General features: G+C 42.1%; 1 protein-coding gene across 1 annotated transcript; it reads left to right on the forward strand.

Moving 5' to 3' along the window:
• The first annotated feature begins 1,263 nt into the window (after positions 1-1,263).
• echdc2 (enoyl CoA hydratase domain containing 2) lies at positions 1,264-15,557 on the forward strand. The gene is given in 4 exon segments (XM_036979054.1): positions 1,264-1,388; positions 12,693-12,749; positions 13,095-13,245; positions 15,530-15,557. Coding segments are annotated over 4 exon segments (336 nt in total). The 5' UTR covers positions 1,264-1,288.
• Positions 15,558-15,841: the final 284 nt, after the last annotated feature.

Below are 15,841 nucleotides of genomic sequence, written 5' to 3' on the forward strand. Positions count from 1 at the left end.
GAATAATGTAGGCCTATTTAGTATCACAATGTTATGATAAACCTATATATATATAAAAAAAGGTATGTGCTGTGGTATTATTAATCTTGTATGAAATCTATAGTTTTAAGCCATGGACAACTCAGGCTTTATGCTTAGTCGGTGTTGTGTGTCAGTAACCAAGGCGACGAGTGCGTCCAACAATGAAAAGAGAGAAAAAGAAGAGGAGGGTGACCAAACAGGTTGGAGTACGATTTAGGAGGCTCAAAGTTTCAACTTTGAACTTTTATTAGTCGTATGTACAGGGTACACATGGTATACATAGTCTAACGAAATGCTTACTTCCAGATTCCTTCTTGACAATGCCACAACAATAAGAAATACTAAAACCTAAAAATACAAACAGCTCAGTAGACTAGAATAAACATTTTAGCATAAATTTATAGTCCAATATTTCCATGTGTTTTGGGCAAGGGGGTATTAGGGGACAAGTGTTTAAATTGTGCATTATTTACCAATAATAATAAGGCTGGTAGCAGCAGAACATGGTGGGTGTAACATGAATGCATATGCATATGCGTGTGTGTGTGCGCGCACCCGTGTGTGTGATGTCTTCTGTTTCTGTGTGTCTCCCATAGGAACTGATCTGAAGGAGAGAGCTGAGATGAACCACTCTGACTCCGATCTATTTGTTCACGGACTACTCTCACTCCTGACTGAGATGGGTGGGTGGTGTGTGTGTGGGCCAGGGGCTTCCCCCAGTCTAGTTCAGCCTTCAGCCTGTTCTCATCCTAGTACATCTCACCCCCATCCTCATAATATGTAATATTATGATATGGGGGTAGTTTAGTGTTAGCACACAGTTAGGCAACACACGGCCAGGATACACTTCCACACTGCATGAGGCCTTTTGTTTGTTTTGTGTTTGGGCATGTCTTTGGTATTTTTCCTTTTTTGTACATATTTAAGTTTCGTCACCATCTGAACAAATAATAATCTGCTTGGACTGGCCGATTAAGAGGTCAAAAAGGACCTAAGGTACCTAAGGTAAGGTGGCAGTCGCTTACGCTTATTACTCACATTTATGCACATCAAATATATTATATTTATGCACAGGATGAGCCTGCAGGAAGGGTACCACCTGAGGTTGGAGGATGGCTTCCCTGTAATGCACATTGTTGAGATTGCCTGCACATCAAATATATTAACAGGCTATTTATTGGTTTCATAACAATAACTAGATCTGTCTGATCTCTACACATGGTGTTCTACTCTCTGGGTGTTACGTTGCTATGGACATTGCATTGCTATGACAGCCACTTTGCCCATGCCAACGGTTGTCATGGTGGATGGCTTCGCCCTAGGAGGGGGTCTGGAGCTGGCGCTTGCCTGTGACCTTCGCACTGCCGGTCAGTGACCTCTAACCTATCTCCATAAACCAGGCTGAAACACAGTTCCATACCGACAGGGGTGATAGTAAGCTGGTCCGGTACAGCGTCCAGGCAACTTAACGGTAAAACATGAGCCTATCACAATAATTACACAAAATGCCAAGAACTATAGACTTTAACACCATTAACATTACTTCATGTCAAAGGCATGAAAATGTGCGAATTGACTTGAAACCGAGTGGTATACGCTTCAAATTATGTTGTGGTTCGACAAGAACACTTTGCCAAGGCGGAGATGAGTGGCCCATACCGAGACGCGCACGGACAGCAGTGGACGCATCAATTTAGACTACAAGTGTACGCCTAATGACAATCGCAGAATGCCATTACAATACACGTTTAGGTGTTTTGTAATATGCTTCTTTCCCGTCATCAAATTGTGGGTGCACAGTGCACGATTTGGATGCTTGAATTATTTTGTGAGTGAAAAAAGATTCACAGGTAGTCTAGAGAGCACTTTTTTAAAGTGATTGACAATCAGATGAGAACATCATTCATTAATGGTTGTTTGTTCATCTTTACTCGTCCCACAGAGATTATAAGAAATTAATTATATATGTAATTCTCTGACTACACCTAGGCTATGAACAAAATGTTTATAGGGAGAGGCCCATACCAATAAGACATGTTATCTACCTTCACCCCTATATACCGAGATACTTTGCTCACTTCTGGCCATGTGATTTATTAGAAGAACATGGCGTTATGTGATTTACAACAATCATTTGATATTATGGGGAGAAGGGATGCATGTTATTTAGATTAGGGGAAATCAATAGCCCGATAATAAACATGATAACCTGAAAAACAAAGTACACAAACAAAACTGAAAATAGAAAAAAACAACCATTAGAGGGGTATAAATCGAAGTCTCCAGTCTACTTACATCTGCTGCTTCTGCGACAGACTATCCTTAAACCAAAGAATTGAGGTACCGTGTCGACAAGTTTTTTTATATATTTTTTTATCTGACTCGGCTAGCGATAAATAAAACGGTTATTTTGATATTTTTTTTATTTACTATTGACCGCTGATCTTGATTAATCTATAGGAAGAAATTAGTTGGTGATATGTAGTTGGCATACAAGTATTTATAGGCTACTGTAAATCATAGTCTTGATCTTGTGAATTAATGATGCACTCTGTCAATCTCTCTGCCAATTCCGGGTTGCTAAAATTCGAATAGTTCACCTAATTTCAGTTTGTGACAAAACCAGCAAGTGTAGAGAATCATTGTACCATCTAAACCACTGTAAAATATATTTTCAATAACCAAAAAATATTGTATTTGTAGTTGTTTTAAAGCTGTTGTAAACAAGTAAAAGAAGCAAAAAATAAACTTCAGCTTGGGAAGCAACTTTTTTCTTTATTTACACATTTGTACATTCAGGTCTTTTAGGTTCATATTTGTGGTGATCTGTCTAGTACAATCACAGAGATGATCAAATTAATCACAAATTCAAATCAATTAAATTAAACATTTAAGCATTAATTGTGTGTTGGTGAAGCAGCCCACTAAACAACAGACTGAACTGACCCTGACCCTGAACCCAGTAGTTTCCCCAGAATGCCTTGGGCAGCGCAGTGAACCAGAGTTCAGTGACGTGTCAGAACAAAGTGCACAATCGAATGTCTGATTCTGACTAGTAACTCTTTAAATTGTATGGCAATGGGGGACACTAGTCAAAGGTGAGAGACACCATTACACCTGTATCACTATGCATTTGTCCCATTTCAAATGTAATTTTAATTGTCTTGTGTTTGACATTCAGAACCCCCCCATCTCTGAACTAGCCTGGCTGACTCGACCCACATGACTCACAGCGCAGGGAGAGCTTTAATCACACTAGGCTGGAAATTAGGCCGTTCATGCAATATTCGCTCAGAAATTGTGCAACTGGTTTGATTGGTTCTTGCAAATGTTTATTTTCTGAGGCTGAGAATTTGAAAGGATTTGAAAATCCAACCGTTGAAATGGAAGTGAGGGGGGGGGGTGTTACTCTGGGGCTGTGCATGTGGGTGTTTGAATGAGAAAGACACAGCGGAGAGCCAACCAATAATTATTATTATTTTCTTGTCTGTATCAAGCAGCTCACTTAATGTCAGACTGAACTGTGACTCTGAACTTGTATCCATGTGTTCCCAGTAGGGCTGAGCTGACGAGTGAAGTGTCCACACCAATTTTCATTATGGGATCGGCTGAGAACCCCAGTGAATTGTGAGACTCTACCACAACTGTATCACAATGCATGACATATTATATGTTGACAGTAAAGTACCAGGGCACATATATGTAAAGCGTAGGAGTGCTGGAGTAGGATTAGCCCTCCCCCTTCTGAGACGCTAGGATCAGCACTGCTACTGCTGAGACTCTGAGTACGGGCCAAATCCTATTTCAGTGTTCTTGTTTTTGACTCACTCAGACAATTAGGTAACTCCCCATCTCTATTTTACATTTGTAAGTATTCAAGGAAATTGTCTAATAGCGGAGTGAATGTAAAATTACAACGCAATAATATTCCTTTCACAGACATTAGGTATAACATTTATTGGATATTTGATAGTCAATTCTTACATTGATAAGTGTCTTTATTGACCAGTGTTCTACCCAGCTAAACTCCCTTTTTCAGGACCCTGTCTTTCAAAGATAATTCATAAAAATCCAAATAACTTCACAGCTCTTCATCGTAAAGAGTTTAAACACTGTTTACCATGCTTGTTCAATGAACCATAAACAATTAATGAACATGCACCTGTGGAACAGTCATTAAGACACTAACAGCTCACAGACGGTAGGCAATTAAGGTCACAGTTATGAAAACTTTAAACACTAAAGAGGCTTTTCTACTGACTCTGAAAAATACCAAAAGAAAGATGCCCAGGGTCCCTGCTCATCTGCGTGAATGTGCCTTAGGCATGCTGCAAGGAGGCATGAGGACTGCAGATGTGGCGCGGGCAATTTATTAACATGTCCGTACTGTGAGACACTAAAGACAGCACTACAGGGAGACAGAACGGACAGCTGATCGTCCTCACAGTGGCAGACCACGTGTAACAACACCTGCACAGGATCGGTACATCCGAACATGACACCTGCGGGACAGGTGCAGGATGGCAACAACAACTTCCCGAGTTACACCAGGAATGCACAATCCCTCCATCAGTGCTCAGACTGTCTGCAGTAGGCTGAGAGAGGCTGGACTGAGGGCTTGTAGGCCTGTTGTAAGGCAGGTCCTCACCAGACATCACCGGCAACAACGTCACATATAGGCACAAACCCACCGTTGCTGGACCTGTCTGGTCTGGCAAATAGTGCTCTTTACTGACGAGTTGCGGTTTTGTCTCACCAGGGGTGATGGTCGGATTTGTGTTTATCGTCTAAGGAATGAGCGTTACACCGAGGCCTGAACTCTGAAGCGGGATCGATTTGGAGGTGGGGGGTCGATTTGGAGGGTCCGTCATGGTCTGGGGCGCTGTGTCACAGCATCTTCGGACTGAGCTTGTTGTCATTGCAGGCAATCTCAACGCTGTGCGTTACAGGGAAGATGTCCTCCTCCCTCGCGTGGTTCCCTTCCCGCAGGCTCATCCTGACACGACCCTCCAGCATGACAATGCCACCAGCCATACTGCTCGTTCTGTGCGTGAGTTCCTGCAACACCGGAATGTCAGTGTTCTGTCATGGCCAGCGAAGAGCCCGGATCTCAATCCCATTGAGCATGTCTAGAACCTGTTGGATCTGAGGGCTAGGGCCATTCCCCCCAGAAATGTCCGGGAACTTGCAGGTGCCTTGGTGGAAGAGTGGGGTAACATCTCACAGCAAGAACTGGCAAATCTGGTGCAGTCCATGAGGAGGAGATGCACTGCAGTACTTAATGCAGCTGGTGGCCACACCAGATACTGACTGTTACTTTTGATTTTGACCCCCCCCCCCTTTGTTCAGGGACACATTTCTGTTAGTCAAATGTCTGTGGAACTTGTTCAGTTTGTCTGTTGAATCTTGTGTAAATATTTGTATGAACATATGTTAAGTTTGCTGAAAATAAAAGCAGTTGACAGAGAGAGGACATTTCTTTTTTTGTTGAGTTTAGTTACACTTATCTAATGTATTCTAGTACAATCATTCGTGATTGAATTGGTCAAATTCTATTCACCAAGCCCAATGTTCAGCTATGAATGACGGAGTACTGTATGTGCTCAGAGTAAAGTATCAGGTCCTTATCAGTGTCACACCCTGATCTTTCACCTGTCTTTGTGCTTGTCTCCACCCCTCACCAGTTGTCTCCCATCTCCCCTCATTATCCCCTATGTATTTATACCTGTGTCCTGTCAGTTGCTAGTTTGTTTTGTTCGTCAAACCTATCAGCGTCCCCCCCCGCTCCAGTCTGTTTCTAGTTCCTGTTTTCTAGTTTTGACATTCTGCCTGTGTTATGACTTCTATGAATGGTGAGTGGAGGAGTCAAGTGCAGAGAGCAGGTAATTCCGTACGTGGATCTTTTATTCCAAAGACAGCGGAGACAAGGACATGCAAAACACAAGGGCGCATGAAACAACCCGTCCAAAATACACAGGACTAAAACTGTCTGGAAAAATATAGATCACACTAATACACCAACACCAATAAACAGAGAACAAGCCCGCACAATACCCAGCGGGCCTAGTGCCCTTAAATAGCCTACAAACAAAACTAACTCAAAACAGGTGTAACCAATTAGACCCAATTAACAGAAACAAAAGGAAAGGGAATCGATGGCAACTAATAGGCCGGCGACAACGACCGCCAAGCGCCGCCCGAACAGCAAGAGGCACCATCTTCGGCGGGATTCGTGACAGCCTGCCCTGACCCTGAGACTGCCTGTCGTTCTGTACCTTTTGGACTCTGATCTGGATTAATTACCCCTGTCGTTTTGCCTGCCCCCTGTTCTAGTAATAAACGTTTGTTACTTCAACACTGTCTTGGTCTTCCCTAAAACGTGATAATCAGTCCCATTTCAGTTGCTTTCTTTTTGATTTACTCAGGCACATCCCAATCTCTGAAAAGTTAGGAATTCTGAAGTGTTAAATAATTGTGATGCTGTCAAAACATTTAAGCCTGAGTGATATGCATTTGATTTCCAAGCTACCATCTTCTTGTTTTTATCTTCTGGTGTGTGTTGGTGGAGCAGCCCATTTAACACAAGACTGAAATGTGTTCCTGGCCTTAGCCTGACTGGTACCCATTATTAGCCCACAATATGATCTCCCTAAGGACGCAAAGGTGAGAGGTTCTACTACACCTCTATCTATGCATGATGTTCAGCGTAAAATGCCAGAGGCGATTTTAATCCCATTTCAATGGTCTTGTTTTTAACCAAAACTTCCTTCGATCTTAAATGTGAAGTGTTTTAAACAAAACAAACATTTCTTTCAATTTGCAGAACGGATTTGAGGAAAAGATCTAGAAGACTGAAAATGCTGTTCTTTGTACATTTTTACTTTGTTATTAATCTTATAGACCAGCAGATGTCACACTCATTGGCATCTTTAGGATATTTGATAGTCAAGTCACACATTGATAAGTGTCTCTTGGTGCATTTCAATCGATACGTGTTAACTCTTGTTTTACTGATGTGTTGGCTATTGATCTGTTTTTTTTCTTCTATCACTCCAGTGAGAAATTCATCGCTGATCTTTTGAGGGATGTGAAACATGTCACATCAGTTAGACATCATATCACTGAGTATAATTTCAATCTGCCTTTCCCTATTCTAAATCCAGAACGGCATCATATCCTACATAGAGTGTGGTACACCATTTTCTAACTTCTAAAACATCAGGTCTCAAATGTAAACTTTACCCTCTAGTATTAATGAATGAACACCATATTTAAGTTTGGTTTTATTTTATTTGTTGACAAGCTTGCACTAGTTCAGACCATATAGACTGAGTTTTATGTAATTGTGGTTTTGTACTGTCACATATGTTTTATATTCTATGAACGCAACATGTAAAGTGTTGGTCCCATGTTTCATGAGCTGAAATAAAATGTTCCATACCCGCACAAAGCTTATTTTGATAACTTTGTGCACACCTTTTGTTTACATCCCCGTTAGTGAGTGAGAAATGTTCACTAACAGGGATGTAAACAAATGTGTGCACAAGGTTTTATTGAAATAAGCTTTTTGTGCGTATGGAAAAATGTATTAAAGCTTTGCCAAGATAAATCATCCAACTGACAGGTGTGGCATATCAAGAAGCTGATTAAACAGCATGATTATTACATAGGTGCACTTTGTGCTGAGGACAAAAGGCCACTTTAAAATGGGCAGTTCTGTCACAACACAATGCCGCCGATGTCTCGTTTCCAGGGAGTGTGCATGCAGACTGCAGGACTGTCCACCAGAGCTGTTGACAGAGAATTGAATGTTAATTTCTCAACCACCATTGTTTTAGGGAATTTGGAATTTGGGAATTACGTCCAACCGGCCTCACAAATGCAGACCACTTGCAACCATGCAAGGACCTCCACATCCGACTTCTTCACCTGGTAGATCGTCTGAGACCAACCACCTTCAGATCCATGCCCCAACCTTTTTATTATTATTATCTTTTTTAAGGTGTCTGTGACCAACCGATCCATATCTGTATTCCCAGTCATGTGAAAACCATAGATTAGGGCCTTATGACTTCGTTGCATGAACTGTAACTTAGTAAATTCTTAAATTGTTGTGTTTTGTATTTTTGTTCTGTATATGAATGTAGGCTTGGAGTATGTGTCTGTTTTGCTCAAGACAATTTGCATATACCCCAGAATGTTATGAAGCGTGATCAGATGAATTGCAATTAATTGCAAAATCCCTCTTTGCCATACAAATGAACTGAATCCCTACCCCCCAAAAAAATCCGCTGCATTTCAGCCCTGCCACAAAAGGACCAGCTGACATGTCAGTGATTCTCTCGTTAACACAGGTGTGAGTGTTGACGAAGACAAGGCTGGAGATCACTCTGTCATGCTGATTGAGTTCAAATAACAGACTGGAAGCTTCAAAAGGAGGGTGGTGCTTGGAATCATTGTTCTTCCTCTGTCAACCATGGTTACCTGCAAGGAACACATATTTTATTTTTGTTTAGTTTTTTTGAATTTTTACCCCTTTTTCTCCCCAATGTCGTGGTGTCCAATTGTTAGTAGCTATTATCTTGTCTCATTGCTACAACTCCCGTATGAGCTCGGGAGAGACGAATGTTGAAATTCATGCATCCTCCGATACACAACCCAACCAAGCCGCACTGCTTCTTAACACAGCGCGCATCCAACCCGGATCCAGCTGCACCAATGTGTCGGAGGAAACACTGTGCACCTGGCAACCTTGGTTGGTGTGCACTGCGCCCGGCCCACCACAGGAGTCGCTGGTGCGCGATGAGACAAGGATATCCCTACCGGCCAAGCCCTCCCTAACCCGGACGACACTAGGCCAATGGTGCGTCGCCCCACGGACCTCCCGGTCGTGGCCGGTTACGACAGAGCCTGGGCGCGAACCCAGAGTCTCTGGTGGCACAGCTGGTGCACCACCCGGGAGGCCCACGTGCCGTCATCATTGCTTTGCACAAAAAGGACTTCACAGGCAAGGATATTACTGCAAGGATATTGCTGCCTGTAAGATTGCACCTAAATCAACCATTTATCGGATCATCAAGAACTTCGAGGAGAGTGGTTCAATTGTGAAGAAGGCTTCAGGGCGCCCAAGAAAGTCCAGCAAGCGCCAGGACCGTCTCCTAGTTGATTCAGCTGCGGGATCGGGGCACCACCATTACAGAGCTTGCTCAGGAATGGCAGAAGGCAGGTGTGAGTGCATCTGCACGCACAGTGAAGGCAAAGACTTTTGGAGGATGGCCTGGTGTCAAGAAGGGCAGCAAAGAAGCCACTTCTCTCCAGGAAAAACAGGAAAAATCCAGGAAAAATCCCCCTATTGTGCAAAGCAATGATGACGGCTAATGGTGATCGTAATGAAATATTAAATGTTTCAGTGTCAAGTGAATTTTGGGTAGAATCAATCCACACTGCTCTAGGCTACTGTGGACTGTGGAGTAGTGCAAGATTATATAAGGTTAGGATTCAAGTAAATGTAAATCACTTACAAATACACAAAGGGGGTAGCAGGAATTGACAGAGCCGGACACTTAAGGCAGGGAAATACCCCCTCATGATGTGTTGAGTAAACCACATTTAAAGGATGTGCCAAGTAGGACACTAGCAAAACCCTGCTTATAAGTAGGATCCTCCAGAGCAGTGGTGGTCAGTTTCTTAAATTGTTTTTAAAACTTTCACGACTTTGTCGGAGACCTATTGCTTATCTTGATCGACGCTTGTGATGATATGGTTGCTGGTCTCAGGGACATAGTTACCCTCCTTATCAGCCTTCTTCCATAGAACAAGGTAGGTTCCTAGGGAGCCACAACAAGATGTGTCAAGAGGAGAATAATGAGTCTCTGTCCACATACACCCAGTGCACTGTATTAAAAAGTAATAGGCCTATACTGGCTCCCTGCATTGTAACTGACTTAAAAAGAGGCTATTCATGTACATAATTTACCCCATAACAAGCAAGTCAAGCTGAGAGGGGCTAGCCATACAGGGTAATGAGGGGTTGTGGTAACTACACAAGATCTGTGAGAAACAACCATGTGGTTGATACCACTCCAATGACTCAATTTCAACCATTATTATGAGCTGTCCTCCCCTCAGCAGCCTCCACAATTCTAATGTACAATATATTAAATTTATATTCTGTAGCATCTGAGTTACACGCATACATATCAGTCTAAATACAGGTAACTGCCAAAATAATAGGAAAGCTTGAGTAAATGAGTGAAACAAATTATATTGAAAGCAGGTGCTTCCACACAGGTGTGGCTCCTGAGTTAATTTAGCAATTATCATCCCGTCATGCTGAAGGTTATGTTTAAAATGCTGTCATGGCAGAGGATGACAATGCCCCAATCCACAGGGCATAAGTGGTCACTGAATGGTTTGATGAGCATGAAAACAATGTAAGCCATGGGGGTCTGTCACCAGATCTCAAACCAATTGCGCACTTATTGGAGATTCTAGAGTGGCACCTGATTTTATTAGTCACTCTCACTCCGATATATTAACATGGCGTAAGTCATGGAAAAATGTGTAGAATTGCAGGAAATTGGCTTCAAAACTGCAAAAAATAATAATCCACCCTATGGCTAAATGTGTATAATTGCATCAGACTTGCTTTAAAACTGCAAAATTTTCTCTACGCCCCATGGCAAAATGTGTAGAATTGCAGGAAATTATATTTCATAGTTGATATTCTTCAAAGTAGCCACCCTTGATGACAGCTTAGCACACTCTTGGCATTCTCTCAACCAGCTTCATGAGGTAGTCACCAGGAATGCATTTTGATTAACAGGTGTGCCTTGTTAAAAGTTAATTTGTGGAATGTTTTTCCTCACGGCCAATCAGTTGTGTTGTGACAAGGTTGGGGTGGTATACAGAAGATAGCACTATTTGGTAAAGACCAAGTCCATATTACAGCAAAAACAGCTCAAATAAGCAAAAGGAATCGACAGTCCATCATTCCTTTAAGACATGAACGTCAGTCAATGCGGAAAATGTCAAGAACTTTTAAAGTTTCTTCAAGTACAGTCGCAAAACCATCAAGCGCTATGATGAAACTGGCCTCCATGAGGACCGCCACAGGAAAGGAAGACCCAGAGTTACCTCTGTTGCAGAGGATATGTTCATTAGAGTTACCAGCCTCTGAAATTGCAGCCCAAATAAACGCTTCACACAGTTCAAGTAACCGACACATCTCAATATCAATTGTTCAGAGGAGATTGCATGAATCAGGCCTTCATGGTCGAATTGCTGCAAAGAATCCACTACTAGAGGTCACAAATAAGAAGAAGAGACTTGCATGGGCCAAGAAACACGAGCAATGGACATTAGACCAGGGGAAATCTGTCCTTTGGTCTGATGAGTACAAATTTGAGATTTTTGGTTCCAACTGCCGTGTCTTTGTGAGACACAGAGTAGGTGAACAGGTGATCTCCACATGTGTAGTTCCCACCGTGAAGCATGGAGGAGGAGGTGTGATGGTGTGTGGGTGCTTTGCTGGTAATACTGTCAGTGATGTATTTAGAATTCAAGACACACTAAACCAGCATGGCTACCACAGCATTCTGCAGCGATACGCCATCCCATCTGGTTTGCGCTTAGTGGGACTATAATTTGTTTTTCAACAGGACAATGACCCACCACACCTCCAGGCTGTGTAAGGGCTATTTGACCAAGAAGGAGAGTGATGGAGTGCTGCATACCTGGCCTCCACAATCACTCTACTTCAACCCAATTGAGATGGTTTGGGGTGAGTTGAACCGCAGAGTGAAAGAAAAGCATCCAACAAGTGCTCAGCATATGTGGGAACTCCTTCAAGACAGTTGGAAAAGCAGTCCAGTTGAAGCTAGTTGAGAGAATGCCAAGAGTGTGCAAAGCTGTCATCAAGGGTGGCTACTTTGAAGAATCTAAAATATATTTAGATTTGTTTAACACTTTTTTGGTTGCTACATGATTCCATATGTGTTATTTCATAGTTTTGATGTCTTCACTATTATTCTACAATGTAGAAAATAGTAAAAATAAAGAAAAACCCTTGAATAAATAAGTGTGTCCAAACTTTTGACTGGTACTGTGTACTTAACTGAAATTTTGAAGCTTTTTTATTTTGACCTCATTTGGTTTGTTATTTAGGTGAAATGCTCGTTTATGATTTGGCATATTTTGGGCATTTTTTTGACAGTCCAATTTTTTTTCTTCATTGAGTTTTTTTCTTACTTTTTTTTATAGCACTTTTACATGATTTTATCATATGGAGTGCAGCTGTACATGCTAATGATAAGCACAAACAATCTTGATTTATTTGTACATCAATTAATTTAGTTACCAGCAATGTGCAAACTATATGTTGTATGTAAATTCTGAGAGAAATTTGCATTTTTGATAACTCTGAGTCTATTATTTTATATAATTTGTAAAACAAGCATATTTAGTTGCCATTTGTTTAACATTTTGTATACCAACGTATTTAATTGGAAATAATGTTTAATGTTTGAATGCTAAATGTATTCAAACATTTAACATGATTTCACTCTCATTTTGTGTTTTTCGCTCTGACCGACACATCAGTTAGTCTATACTCCCACCGTTGCTTAATGACAAAGCCAAGCGGACCTTCAACTGTCTTGTGTGTGTTTCAGCCTACTCTGCACAGATGGTTTTGATTGAGAAGACACAGGGGCTACTCCCAGGGGCTGGTAAGATGACCAAAGGTCAAATGCATGCACACATCACACACACTCTCCCATCACCCCCCCCCCCCCCCCCCCCCCCCCACACACACACACACACACACACACATACTCCCAGAACGAGCTCGTGGTAATGGCTGGAGCGGAATGAGTGGAACGGTATCAAATACATTAAACACATAGCTTCCATGTGCTTGATGCCATTTCATTTACACTGTTCCAGCCATTATTATGAGCCGTCCTCCCCTCAGCAGACTCTACTGATCCACACCCATAATTTAAAATCATGAAATCGTGTTTTTTTGCATGTGTTCAGCCTCATTCTCTCTCTCCCTACCTCCTCTCCTGTAGGGGGCAGTCAGCGTCCCCTCAGAGCGGTGGGCTTTGCCCTGGCTAAAGAGCTGATCTTCACTGGTAGGAGAGTGGATGGATAGAGGGCTGTGGACATCGGACTGGTCAACAGAGCTACAGAGTAGAACTCAGATGGAGACGCTGCCTTTTGGTACTACTACAGGTTAGACGCACGCATACACGGGAGATGCAGTAGAGGCTGCTGAGTGGAGGATGGCTCATAATAATGACTGGATAGTCAGTTGGCTAGCAACAAGGACAAGAAGCTGCCATGAGGGTAAACATATTCGGCTGGTTCCAGCTAGTTGTATCTTGTTCTTGATACCATGTCTTGTTTTGACTGATTTAATATCAATGCTAATATGGCAAAGAAACAACCCTTCTATAGCTAATCTCATGCTTTCTGACACATTTTGCCAAGCGGCTGAGAGAAAATATAGATGTTTTAGACTTAATTTCCTGCTAAGGCAAAATTTCAGGGGTGTGTGATACGCCAGTGCCCTTCTCCTCCTCTCCAGGCATCTGTCACTCCAAATTTCTCTCACTTCATCTCAGATGCCAGCAGTTGACAGGGGCACCTCGGCAGTCAAGTGGAGAAACAGTCTACAAATAACATATGCACACACACACAAACTAGTTATTTGCAGTCGCACGGCTTGGAGGACATATTTATGTATGTGAGAATGTTTTAGGACGAAAAACCATACTGATTGTTTTCTCCATTCCACAGTGATGAGTGATTGACGGCTATACTGAGAAAAAATATGAACGCAACATGCCGCAATTTCAAAGATTTTACAGAGTTACAGTTCATAGAAGGAAATCAGTCAAATGAAATAAATACATTTGGCCCTAATATATGGATTTCACATGACCCATGAGGCAGGGGTGCAGCCATGGGTGGGCCTGGGAGGGTATAGGCCCACCCACTGGGGAGCTTGGCCCAGCCAAACAGAATGAGTTTTAACCCACACAAATAATTTATTACTAACAGAAATACCCCCAGATTTGAACCGGGGTAACCTGCTAGTTAAAGTCTTGCCGTTTGTATGCCTTCAGAAAGTATTCTTACCCCTTGACTTATTCCACATTTTGTTGTTACAGCCTGAATTCAAAATGGATGAAATATATTTTATTTCACCAATCTACACACAATACCCAATAATGACAAAGTGAAAACATGTTTTAAGAAATGTTTGCACATTTTTGTAAAATTTAAATACATCTTATTTACATATGTATTCACACCCCTTTGCTACGACGCTCCTAATTGAGCTCTGGTGCATCCATTTTCCTTTGATCATCCTTGAGATATCACTACAACTTGGAGTCATGTGGCCAATTCAATTGTTTGGACATGTTTTAGAAAGAAACACACCTGTGCATGTCAGAGCAGAAATGAAATAAATCTCAGAGATAGAATTGTGATGAGGTATATATGTAGGGAAGGGTATAAAACCATTTCTAGAGTGTTGAAAGTTTCCAAGAGCGCAGTTGTCTCCATCATTGGGAAACCGGGCAAGAAGGACCTAGGTCAGGTAGGTGACCAAGAACCCAATGTCTACTCTGACAGAACTACTCTTTGACCTGAATGCAAAACGCCATGTCTGGAGAAAACCAGGCACAGCTCATCACCCATCTAACACCATCCATACCGTGAAGCATGGTGGTGGTAGCATCATGCTATGGGGATGCTTTTCATCGGCAGGGACTGGGAGACTGGTAAGGATAGAGGGAACAATGAATGGAGCCAAATACAGGCAAATCCTTGATGAGAACCTGCTTCAGAGTGCAAAAAGACCTTAGACTGGAGGCATAGATTTACTTTCCAACAGGACAATGACTCCAAGTATACAGCCAAACCAATGCTGGAATGGCTTCAGAACAAGAATGTGAAAGTCATTGAGTGGCCCAGCTAAAACCCAGACTTGAATTCCATTTGAAAATCTGTGGAAAGACTTGAAGATTGCTATTCACTGCTGCTCCCCATTTAATTTAAGAGTTTGAGAAAATCTTTAAGGAAGAATGGGAGAAAATCCCTAAATCCAGATGTCCCAAGCTGATACAGACATACCCAAGATGACTCAAAGCTGTAATCATCACCAAAGTATTGCCTCGGGTGTGAATACTTATGTAAATGAGATATCTGTATTTCTTTTAATACATTTGCTAAAATTTCTAAATATGTTTTCACTTTGTCATTACGGGGTATTATGTTTAGATGAGTGTAGAAAAAACATTTCATCCATTTTGAATTCAGGCTGTAACGCAAACATTTTTGGAATAAGCGGTGTGAATACTTTCTGAAGGCACTGTAGACTCAGAAAAAGGGTTCTCCCTCAGGGACAGCCGGCGAACCCTCTTAGAACTATTTCTCACAAATGGTTACGCATCATCACACGAGCATTTCTGTGGTCCTTCGTTCTCACCCCCAGTGTGGTCTCCAGGCCCCCATCGCTGTGAGGATGGCCAAGGAGGCTCTGATCAGAGGCATGGAGGTGCATCAGCTTCTCAACACAACCTTGTGTTCTAAATGGTCTTAATGATTGATCGATCAATTAATCATCAGTCACACACATCCCAGCTCTCACACCCTGTTCATTATCTCTATGTGCTAGTGGCAGTTATGTCTGTAACCTGTCTGTGTGGGTCTGTATCTCTCAGGTGGACGTCACATCAGGGATGGCCAGAGAGGATGTGCTAAGCCAGGGTAAGAGATCAACTGGTAAAATGCCCATGTGCATTGT

This window comes from Oncorhynchus mykiss, chromosome 5 (assembly GCF_013265735.2).
Source record: "Oncorhynchus mykiss isolate Arlee chromosome 5, USDA_OmykA_1.1, whole genome shotgun sequence".
Taxonomy (NCBI): domain Eukaryota; kingdom Metazoa; phylum Chordata; class Actinopteri; order Salmoniformes; family Salmonidae; genus Oncorhynchus; species Oncorhynchus mykiss.